Below are 12,274 nucleotides of genomic sequence, written 5' to 3' on the forward strand. Positions count from 1 at the left end.
TGTGACATCTGCCAAAATGTCTGTCTGAAATTGTTTTCTTTTTCTACCAAATGTCACTTCCTTAGACACTAGGGATAACATATACATTTAGCACCAGATTCATGATGTTGGGGATCCATGATCCGATCCCCAGATTTGAGCTATGAAAAGGGAAAAGATATGGATGAAGATGGCTGCACTGGGAAGGGATTTTATTCTGCCCCCATAACATTTCCCCAGTATGACATGACTCCCCAGCTGCTTTAATTTGCAGAAGGGACAAAAGATAAGCACAGTGTGCATACCTGTCTTCCCCACCTTTACATTCAATTGGGTAAGGGGAAAGAGTTAACCACTTCTTCCCTGGCATTCAATCCAGCCCCCCCCCCCCACTTCTATGCCTGCTTTTTGCAGGTAAAATTCATGCCTGGGGATCTGATATTGGATCCTCAGTAGTATGTTTAGTTTGACCCTTGGCCGGTATTGTGTTTGTAAGATGGAAGACAAAATTCAGGGTTTTGGGGTCCAAATGCAAGCCTCTTTAAAAAGTTTCAAGACTGTGATACTAACACACCCAGGTCCAAAATAAGCACTTCTTACCTCTTTGGAATCCATTCCAATTTCTCAGCATCTTATCTGAAAAGTGACTGAAATCTATTTTTCCTATGTAATAAAATAGCATCTCCTGTACATTTTCATGAAGATGTTCATCCAAAATGGTGGAAGATCCTACTAAAACAGCTTCATCTAAAAAGATTTCATCCCCTTTTTATTTCTATGCTGTGATTAATAGCACTGAAAGACCACAATCAAATTTTCACACAATTCTTAAACACTTACTGGAACCTCGAGATGGATGAGGCAGCCTTGCAGAGCTGGATTCAGGAGGGAGCCTGAGGTCAGCATAGACAATTCTTTCTGCCATACCGTGAGAGCAAATAAGAGAGATGTGCGCAACAAGGGGCAGACAGCTGCTGCTCAGTTAGTGTCTATAAATCAAGTTGACCAACCAGCGCAAGTCACAGTCAGGAAGTGTTAGTGTTATTGTCACGTAGCTGAATTCAAGCCTGTTCAGATTCACTGAAGTTTTAATTACTGAAGCAGGGTTTTCCATTGCAGAAAGGGAAAAATGATTACAACAATCAGACTGCTTTGGTTCTTGTAGGTTATCAACCAATGAACTCTGACCGTGAAAGCCTTCGACAATCAGACTGCTCTTCTTTCCTCCTAATAAAAATGGATACCTGTCTTTCACATAAGATAATCACTAATAATTTAATCAGTATAATCACAATAAAATAATCTACCATGTTTTTTTCCTTAGAATGGAAATATTGTACAGTAAAACGTATAGCTCATAATATTGTGCTTGAGTGAGCATATCTTCCAGCTTTAGCATTCCTGCATCCTATAGTTTTGCCCATCATTTTACCATCTCAGTAGCTTACAGAGGGTTTTCTCAGTTCCATACGAGCATGAGCACTGTTTGCTTGAACTATTCCAGTATCTGTGACTGTGCTTGCTAAGAATGGGCAAAGCCTTTGCTTTTGCTGTGCTCATTGACCACATGCAGATCATGAACACATGAAGCTGCCTTATACTGAATCTGATCCTTGTTCTAGCAAGGTTAGTATCATTTACTCAGGCTAGCAGCAGCTCTCCAGTGTCTCAGGCAGAGGTCTTTCACATCACCGACCACCTGATCCCTTTTTTAACTGGAGATGCTGGGGATTGAACCCAGGACCTGCTGCATGCCAAGCAGATGGTCTATCACTGAGCCACAGCCCAACCCCTCATTCATTGGAAGAATGGTAGGATACAAACGTATGAGACAGATCTGCAGGCTGTGTAGATGGAGCAGAAGTAGTGGCCCACATAATAGGGAGCCAAATTGCATTGAAGACTAAAAACCTAACTGTAATGTATGTGAATAGCTAGGATCGTAGCAAGGGAAAACCTAGGAGCTTGAGTCCCGAGCGAAGGCTCCTAAAACCTGCTCACGCTATTGGTCAAGCCAACGCATCCCATTGGCCCTAAGCCGGGTCATGCCATTGGTGAACCAGGGGTTGTTTTCCCCCATCACGGATCGGGGGGTGGGGAGTGGCCACCAGGGGCCAGGGGAGCATTTAAGCAGGGCCTGGTTATACAGCTCTCAGTTCTGTACTACAATAAAGCGTTGTTGTTGGAACTCCGTCTCGACCTCATGTGTCCTCCCCACGCGGACTTAACACTAACCACACAGTATACTTTCCCTAGGTCTGTTGCCAGGTCTGGTCAACAGACACAGACTGGGAATTCCATCTGCTGAACCTAATTTCCAGGGTGCTGGGGCAAGGTTTGAACTGGGACTGGGGTATGTAGGAAGATGGGGCTTAAATCTTCCCCACTGTTCCATTTTCTTCACCTAAAATGTACCCAGGAAACTACTGTTTGCCCCATTGGAGAAACTTACATGTACAAATGCAGCCCATCAGTACATGTTTTTCCTTATCAGGACCAATAGCAGCTCTCTATGACATAGTGTGCTTTACACATAAACCAGAAAACAAACCTGTTTCTCTGCACTGTATAAAGTATGATGTTATCTCTTGATTCCAGATGTGACTTCTAGCGGAAAGAAAAACCCTTGGGGAGAGACTTTTTCCATGGATGGAAAAGTGGCTGGTGGTTGCTCTGCTCCCTTCTCCTCTGGATTAGTTTACTGATGACAAATAGATTTGGTGTATGTGATGAGATTGTTGTTGTATTGATGTTTTCTTATACTGTAAGCTGCTTTGAGTCCACACAGTGAAGAAAAGTGAGGGGAAGTACTCTAAAATAATAAATGTATTTATTGAAAACATTGATACCCGATCCTTAACCAAAAGATACTTGAGGGTGTTTTACAAACATAAACAAACCCAGATAGCAAAATTTACAAAAATAACAATAATGCTTTGCAAACAAGAAAGCAGCAACATAATCTATGATCACCAAGAAAATAATCATAAGAAGCAACAAATGCCTCTGTGTGTATGTGTGTGCCAATGTCACAGCTGACTTTCAAAGAAAGAGACGTTCAGAGGTGGTTTGCCATTGCCTGCCTCTGCCTGGGCTGAGAGAGTTCGGAGAGAACTGTGACTGGGCCAAGGTCACCCATCAGGCTTAATGTCAAGGAGTGGGGAATTGAACCCAGCTCTCCAGATGAGAAGCCGCCACTTAATTGCTACACCATGCTGGCTTTGAAGGAAACTAAATGGGGGGGAGGAGGGGAGGGGAGAGAGAGGGAGAGAGGGAGAGAGGGAGAATGAATGAATGAATGAATCCTGGTCCCAAGCTGTTTAGGACTTAAAGGAAATAACCACTGAAAATTACATCAAATTGGTGCTACTTTATCTAGAAGCAGCAGCCTGTTGGAGTTTTAGAGCACATGTTGCCACGTAATAGGTGGTTGGCCCTTATCCCTAGATGGCCCAACCCTTCAATGACATTCAGAAGTACACTGCCATCAGACTTCACAGTGACATCCCTGAAGACCAGCTAATTTCATCATGAAAAATGAGGCAGGCAAGAAGGATGAGGAGTTCGGGACTGTGGACAAACATTTCTAAGGTGTCTGTACACATGCAGAGTAGATTACCTAATCTGTCTAACATTGGCAGCTCATTGGGCTGTGATTATTCCAGCTATTTATATTTGGAGAGCATTTGTCTCACAAATCCACATGGCTATTGTACTGCAGACTTCAGAAATGATTTGATTTCCATTCAGTCTTCCACAGCGATTTGCTTCAACTGGACCCAGGTCTTGAAATCTGAAGAACAAAGAACAAACCAATTGTCAAAAGGGAGAAATCTAGCCAATAGTTCACCTGTAATGCAATATATGCTTTAAAGTCTGAGATATTGGAATGCACTTTGATATGCATGTTCAGAACATAATTCAACATTTCGATTTCAACTCCTATGCCCCCTGGTGTTTATGTCTGTGTGCATGCACATGAGTGCAAAGAATGTTATAATGAAATGCCTGCCTTAAAGATGATAGATCAGACTAAAGGGGCAATAACTAATTGGCAGAGCACCTGCTTGGCATGCAGAAGAACCCAGGTTCAACCCCCAGAATCTCCAAGTTAAGGGGCTAGGCAAGTAGGTGATGTGAAAGACCTCTGCCTGAGACCCTGGAGTGCCACTGCCAGTCAGAATAGACAATACTGACTTTGATGGACCAAGGGTCTGATTCAGTATAAGGCAGCTTCATATGTTCATGACAACAGGAAAGGAGTAAAAACAACAACACTGTAACACATATATCTTCCATGAGCTCTGAAAGATCACAGTGAAACTTTACTTCTTGGACTGAGTGAACATTACCCTAGATTTGGGGCTTTTCCACATTATCATTTTCCTCACTTGTGTGTTCCTGTTGTGTCGGGGGGAGGGGTCTGTTCTGTACACGTTTTGCTTCCTTTAGCAGTCAATTTGATATTACATTGCTTTATATCCAGCATAACTCCCTGCAGATTTAAACTGCAGGTTTTTAAGCCAGACATAAAGTGATGTAATATAGAATCAACCACTAGATGGAGCAAACCACATATAAAATGGAAAAAAACCCCAAGGCAACAGGAATATATAAGTGACGAAAATGAGAATGTGGAAAAGCCCTTGTTGATGGGTGAAAACCTGACTGAGGAATGAAGGCTAGCACAGGATTTGAATAGACTGGGAATTTTAAATTGCTAATGGATTTATCTATATTGGAATCTTTAAACTTTTGTGAAGGGATAAGGTAGCAATGGTATAGCCCGATCTAGTGAGATCTTGCAAGCTAAGCAGGGTTGGTACTTGAAAAGGAGTTCTCCAAGGAAGACTCGGCAAAAGAAGGCAATGGTAAACTACCTCTGCTTCTCACAAGCTTTGAAAGCCTCTTGCTGGGCTCTCCATAAGTTGGTTGCAACTTGATGACACATATGTAATATTTTGTGAAATATATTTGAATTAGAAATTTTCCAATTTGTAGCCCCAAAATGAAAACAATATACACTGTGATGTGAGCAAACCCAACCTCTGACCTTCAACCCTGGAGATCACCATTTGATCTCTGCTCCTCGTGTTTTGCAGTGGCTTATGCTGCCCCAGTCCTATCTGCCATGTCATATTGCAACATGATGTGTGCATCTGTTTGTATGACTTAATATTATAAGGAAACATGGCTGACTGGCTAGCTGAATCTGGTCTCTTTAGTATCAGCCTTTACAAGCAACAGAGAAAAGGAGGAAAAGAATTTCAGTAGGCCTGTCAAAGAATCCTGGGAAACCTGGTGCATGGTCCGTGGGTTACCCACTGAGGAAGACGGCTCTAAACAGTAGGACAAGAGACTCACAGTTTGTCATCTAAGGGGGAGCCATCTATCCAGGTCCATTTCCTTTCAGCCAATGTGGCTTCTAGTCCAATCCAGAGTAGCTGTGCCCCTTCAGTGATGCTTTGTATAAAAGTCTGTAAAGAACACAATTGGTCTGTCAATGCTGTACGGCAAATTTTTAACTTTCCTTTTTCTTACATCTAAGTTTAGCACAAATTCTACATGGCAATCTTCAGCCTTATTAAATCCGGATTCCTGATCATAACTCCTGACGTTGATCCTAAGCTCAACAGAGCCAAATTCAAACACTGACAAGACTTGCAAATATAACTTCCAAACAGCAACCATTACATAGAAGTAAAGTGCCAGTGAAACAAAGGAGACATTTATGTGCAGTTACTGGAAACCTACAGCCTAAACACAATACACTAACCATGCCTAAAAGCCCACTAAGAATTTGATAAGCCTCGTGGTTTTTGTGCCTTCTTTGGACATGAAAATATAGGGGGGCACCTTCTTAAAAGATCTTTCAATCACTATTTTAAGTCAGGTATGTTTATGCATGCTATATATATATATATATATATATATATATATATATATATATATATATATATATAAGAATAAACAATTATTATGGAACTGCAGGTGATAGATGTCATCAAGGAAAACATCTCCCCATCCAAAACTGGCAAATTTTCACTTCTACTTACCACTTTTTCCTGATTCTCTATCACCAGCATATGAGACAGTTTGGCTGTGCAGTCTTCCTTCCCCTTGTGCCATGATTGTCTTTCTTTGGAGACCCAGTAGCACTTGTTCTCATGAAGGGACCAATTCTGAGGACACAGTCTACAGCTAGAATTCTCTGGAATGATAGGAAAAGCCCAGAAAAAGATAGTCTGAATTAATCCCCAACAGTTAATTTTTCCAGCAATAGTAGTTGCCTTTATTGATTGATTCTGCAATTATCAATAAACCAGCACATGAGATCAAGAGGTTATTATATGTAACTGCTAATTAGACAGAGGAGAGAGAAGAGGTTTATGAAGGGTCCGTTGAGACAACTAGGGGTTTCTTATCAGCTTTTTAATGATCTGCTCTCTTTTATGCTGCCTGCATTTTTAATGGCTTACTTTTTTAATGACGTGTTTTATACTGTGGTTTTTAATTGTAAGCCGCCTCGAGCAGGACTCTGAAGAAGTGGCACAGAAGTATTCTAAATGAACGAATAAACTATTCTGTGAGTTTCCTTCAAGAACTGAATATTGATGGACTGCTGTAACTGGGTTGGACCTACCTGCCTAAGTGAATGTCATTTTTAACCCCACTGCTTTGCAGGATCCCACAATCAAGGCACTCCTGACAGATGGCCATCCAACCTCTGCTTAAAGACCTCCAAAGACGAGGACTCCACCATCCTCCGAGGCAGTGCATTCTACCATCGAACAGCCCTCACTGTCAGAAAGTTCTTCCTAATGTTTAGGTGGAAACGCTTTTCTCTTCGTTTAAATCCATTACTCCGTTTCCCAGTCTCTGGAGCAACAGAGAATAAGCTTGTTCCCTCATCAACATGACATCCCTTCAAATATTTAAACATAGCTATCATGTCACCCCTTAACTGTTTCTTCTCCAAACTAAACAAACCCAGCTCCTTAAGTCTCTCCTCATAGGGCATGGATTCCAGACCTTTGACCATTCTGGTCGCCCTCCTCTGGACACGCTCCAACTTGTCAACATCCTTCTTAAATTGTGGAGCCCAAAACTGGACACAGTATTCCAAGTGAGGTCTGACCAACGCAGAATACAGTGGTAGTATTACTTCCTTTGATCTAGACACAATACTCCTATTGATGCAGCCCAGAATTTCATTGGGCTTCTTAGCCGCCATATCACACTGTTGACTCATGTTCAGTTTGTGGTCCACTAAGACTCCCAGATCTCTTTCACATGTACTGTTGTCAAGCCAACTATCTCCCATCCTGTACCTGTACATTATGTTGTTTCTGCCTAGGTGAAGTACCTTACACTTCTCCCTATTGAAATCAATTTTATTGCTTATGGCCCAGCTCTCTAGTCTATCAAGGCCATTCTGAACGCTGACCCTGTCCTCTGACTACCCCTCCTAATTTGGTGTCATTTGCAAATTTGATTAACATGTTCTCTATTCCATCATCCAAGTCATTTATAAAAATATTAAATAGTACCGATCCCAGGACAGACCACTGAGAACCCCACTGGTCACTCCTCTCCAGGATGAAGTTGTGTCATTGATGAGCACCCTTTGGGTTTGGTTGGTCAACCAATTACCAATCCACCGAACAGTAGCAGCGTCCAGCCCACATTTTACTAGCTTTGTTTCAAGACTTTATCATGGGGGACTTTATCAAAGGCTTTACTGAAATCAACATACACTAGATCTACAGCATTCCCTTCATCTACCACACTTGTCACTCTTTCAAAAAAAGATATGAGATTAGTTTGGCATGACCTGTTTTTGAGAAACCCATGTTGACTGTCAGTGATCATGGCATTTCTTTCTAAGTGTTTACAGACCGTCTGTTTAATTATCTGTTTTAGTATCTTTCCTGGTATTGATGTCAGGCTGACTGGGTGATAATTGTTTGGGATTTCTCCCCCCCCTTTAAAGATGGGGACCACATTTGCCCTCCTCCAGTCTGCTGGAACTTCTCCTGTTCTCCAGGAATTTTCAAAGATTATTGCCAATGAAAGGATAAAATATTCTTTCCAAGAAGAATCTTTTGAAGAAGAACCAACAGTTTTAGAAAGTGAAGTGAAAGCTGCATTGAAAGCAATTGGGAGAAACAAATCACCAGGAGCAGATGGGATATCAATAGAGCTATTCCAAGCCACAGAAACAGAGTCCATCAAAATATTGACAAGTATATTCCAACAGATATGGAAAACAAAACAATGGCCCACAGACTGGAAATGATCCATTTACATTCCAATTCCCAAGAAAGGAGACATCAAAGATTGCAGCAACTATCGGACCATCGCATTAATTTCTCATGCAAGTAAAGTGATGCTAAAAATCTTACAGCAAAGGCGGTTACCATGTATGGAACGAGAAATGCCTGATGTTCAAGCTGGTTTCAGAAAAGGAAGAGGCACTAGAGATCATATTGCAAATATAAGCTGGTTACTGGAGCATACGAGAGAATTTCAGAAGAAAATCAGCTTGTGTTTCATAGATTACAGCAAAGCTTTTGACTGTGTGGATCATGAAAAGCTATGGCTGGTTTTAAAGGAAATGGGCCACTACATCTGATCGTTTTGATGCGTAACCTGTACTCTGGACAAGAGGCCACAGTTAGAACAGAATATAGAGAAACAGAATGGTTTCCAATTGGCAAAGGTGTCAGACAAGGATGTATTTTATCTCCCTATCTCTTCAATTTGTATGCAGAACATATAATTAGGAAAGCTGGATTAGATTTAGATGAAGGTGGAGTGAAAACTGGAGGGAGGAACATTAATAATTTGAGATATGCTGATGACACTACATTATTGTCAGAAAATAGTGAAGATTTGAAATGACTACCGCTGAAAGTTAAAAGAGAAAGTGCCAAAGCAGGACAACAGCTGAACATCAAGAAAACAAAAGTAATGACTACAAGAGAATTACTCAACTTTAAGGTTGACAATGAGGAAATTGAAATTGTTAAAGACTTTCTATTCCTTGGCTCCACCATCAACCAAAAGGGAGACTGCAGCCAAGAAATCAGAAGGAGATTGAGACTGGGAAGGGTAGCCATGAAGAGCTAGAAAATATTTTGACGTGTAAGGATGTGTCACTGGCCACCAAGACTATATTAATTCATACCATCATATTCCCTATTACTATGTATGGGTGTGAAAGCTGGACAGTAAAGAAAACTGATAGGAAGAAAATAGATTCCTTTGAAATGTGGTGTTGGAGGAGAGTGTTACGGATTCCGTGGACTGCCAAAAAAACAAATCAGTGGGTTATAGATCAAATCAAGCCTGAACTGACCCTAGAAGCTAAAATGACTAAACTGAGGCTATTGTATTTTGGTCACGTCATGAGACGACAAGAGTCACTGGAAAAGACAGTCATGCTAGGAAAAGTTGAGGGCAGCAGGAAAAGAGGAAGACCCAACAAGAGATGGATTGACTCAATAAAGGAAGCCACAGCCTTCAATTTGCAAGATCTGAGCAAGGCTGTCAAAGACAGGACATTTTGGAGGACTTTCATTCATAAGGTCGCCATGAGTCGGAAGCGACTTGACGGCACTTAACTCACACACATTGCCAATGGTTCTGAGATCACTTCAGCCAGTTCTTTTAACACCCTTGGATGCAGTTCATCCGGCCCCGCAGACTTGAATTCATTAAGAGTAGCCAGGTATTCCTGTATTATCCCAGTGTCTATACTGTGCTGTAATTCCCCTACTGCTTCCTCTGCTCCTTTATTACCAGGTTGAGCACTATTACTCTTTGGAAGAAGACTGAGACAAAGAAGGTATTAAGTAATTCTGCCTTTTCTGCCTCCCCTGATAATAATTTACCGTCCTCTCCACACAATGACCCCATTGCGTCCATCTTGTGTACATTTTTAATGGCACAGTTATATTTTCCAGAAAATTCATTATCCTGGAGTGGAAGATTCAGTGGACAACAGAAATGCGGGGACTGAAATACGTCTATAGAACTCCTTTTCAGTCAATGGGCTGTTCTGGGAATCCTAAGAATCTCAGTATTGTTTTTTTCTTTTTTTAATGTAGTTTTCTGGTCTTCAGAAACACATTTGTGTGTGTGGCTTTTGCACAGATATTAGACATACTTTTATATAATGTTACCAACGATAACACCAGCATTTCCAAAGTCTGAATCTTTCCCCAGTGTGGCATAGGACTTTATGGGTTTGACCAACGCTTTGTATCTAAGTGCAGAAGGTATTATCTTTTGTTATACTTTATGTTATGATATATTTTTGTATTTTTGTCTTCAGGAGACTGCAAAAATAGTTTGTAATAGTAAGATAAATATATGAGGCTAAATACGTTTGGGGTCGTGTTGTTTTCTCTTCATGATCATCCTTTCAGATGTTTTCTACGACCATGAGGTTCCATTTACCAGCTGAAATTTAATATAAAGCCTCACAATTTTCACAAGAGACATAGTTCATACAGAGAAAGGAAATGCTGTAGCATATGTCCTTAACCCTGAAGTTACCTGTTACTTCTTTGTCCAGTGGTTTGCACAAAAACTGCCGTAAGTAAGTCACAAAGTTCTCCAGGCTGGACTTATTTTCTGTTGCTGTGCCATTTTTGGGCCCTTGGGAGTTACTGGCTTTCTCCAGAACATCTATGGGTTGCCTCATCTGGAAAACTTCAAATTAGAATGTCTTTTAGGTGGTCAACCATTTGAAGAAATGAGAGCATGTATCCAAAGCCCATTAAAGGGTTAAGTGTGAAAGCAACTATGGAGATACGATTCTCTAAATAGTTCAGAAGAACGGCACAAGATGTTAAAGTTATTTTCCATCCTATCATATCCTTAATTTTTTATCAACAATGTCCTTCGGAAATATGATAATATCTATACACGTCTACCATATATGCATAAAACTTGCTTATCTCATGTGAAACTGCCTCATACTGAATTGGTCAATCAAAGTCAGTATTGTCTGCTCAGACGGGCAGAAGTTCTTTAGTGTCTCAGGCAGAGGTTTTTCACATCACCTCCTGCCTGGGCCTTTTAAGTGGAGATGCTGGGGATTGAACCTGGGACCTTCTTCATGCAAAGCATATATTCTGCCACTGAACAGAAGTTTGGGATGGGGGTCCAATTTTATGGGGTCTAGAAGGGGTAGCCCCCCTCCTCCATAGAGAAGCATTGTAAACTTTACCATGCTTCTCTATGGAGGAGGGGTGAACCCTTCTGGACCCCATAAAATCAGACCCCCTGACCCAATCTTCACCAAACTTTTGGGTTCATGCAAGAAGAGTCCTTAGAAGCTACACTGAAAATTTGGGAACTCTACCTCCAAAAATGCTTCCCCTTAGAGCTTATTAATAAAAATCCCATATGGAAAAGCCTGGGAAAGCTGAAGCCGAAAAAAAGCCAAATAGCTATTTAGCTGATTCAGAGATCAGCTATTCAGCTTCAGCTTTATTCCCAGGTTTTGATATTCTGTAAAACCGAAAACCGAATATTGTCGAAATGGCTAATTTGGATTTTTTTTTTGGTTTGGGTTTATTGATACACACAACCCATGTATCTACATAATATACTTGATCTTAGCCAAAAGACCAAGAAATTGCTGATCTGGCTGGCTAGGAAGGTGTCCCCTTCCTCCCTCACTGCTCCATGTGGAGCCCTCCTGAAGCTGCGCATTCAGTGGAAGAGGACAACCACCCCATATAAAAGTTGTGTACCATTCTTCGGTCAAGGATATATCATTTATAATTCTATACAATCAGTATGACAAGTTTGCTGATCCTCTTAAAAAATATAGCATTTTCAAGCTACTACTATGCAAATGCAAACTGCTCAACGCGCGGTTTAGAGTTACTCACCCCAAGTAGCCAGAACAACCACAGCTCCCATTAAGAGGACAATCATGGTGCATCCAACTCCTACTCTGAGATGTTGGCAGCAGGAATATCTTGGCAGACTATCTACAAGAGTCAATGTTTGGGAAAAGAGAGTTAGCTTCTAATGCATGGTTATGTTGATCATGAATCATGTACCCTATGAAACAACAATACTTGAAGCAGAAGGGACTAGGTCATCTCATCAAATTCCATGTCTAAAGGAGAATCTTCTAACCATCACCACTCTAGAGATAACCACTAAATCCAGATAACAAGTGCATTAGTGAACATTGGCTACAAAGCAAACAATTTCATATGATTCAAGACAGCAAACTAATTCACTGGGGAAACACATGCATTTTTTCTTT

The 12,274-nt window shown here is 41.0% G+C and overlaps 1 protein-coding gene across 1 annotated transcript; it reads right to left on the reverse strand.

Moving 5' to 3' along the window:
- Positions 1-3,648: 3,648 nt before the first annotated feature.
- On the reverse strand, positions 3,649-11,934 carry LOC130473885 (killer cell lectin-like receptor subfamily F member 1). The gene is made up of 5 exons (XM_056845515.1): positions 11,889-11,934; positions 10,543-10,698; positions 6,036-6,190; positions 5,344-5,456; positions 3,649-3,772 (listed from the first exon to the last, which is right to left on the reverse strand). Exons 1-5 carry the CDS (start codon positions 11,932-11,934, stop codon positions 3,649-3,651), a joined length of 594 nt encoding a protein of 197 aa, XP_056701493.1.
- Positions 11,935-12,274: the final 340 nt, after the last annotated feature.

The sequence above is a fragment of the Euleptes europaea genome, chromosome 1, assembly GCF_029931775.1.
Source record: "Euleptes europaea isolate rEulEur1 chromosome 1, rEulEur1.hap1, whole genome shotgun sequence".
Classification (NCBI taxonomy): Eukaryota; Metazoa; Chordata; class Lepidosauria; order Squamata; family Sphaerodactylidae; genus Euleptes; species Euleptes europaea.

Coding starts and splice junctions, on each gene's coding strand:
- LOC130473885 (XM_056845515.1), bottom strand. CDS start 11,934: ATGATTGTCCTCTTAATGGGAGCTGTGGTTGTTCTGGCTACTTGGG. Junction 6,191..10,542: donor ACTGGACAAAGAAGTAACAG/GTAACTTCAGGG, acceptor CTATCATTCCAG/AGAATTCTAGCTGTAGACTG. Junction 3,773..5,343: donor TCCCCCTTAGATGACAAACT/GTGAGTCTCTTG, acceptor TTTGTTCTTCAG/ATTTCAAGACCTGGGTCCAG.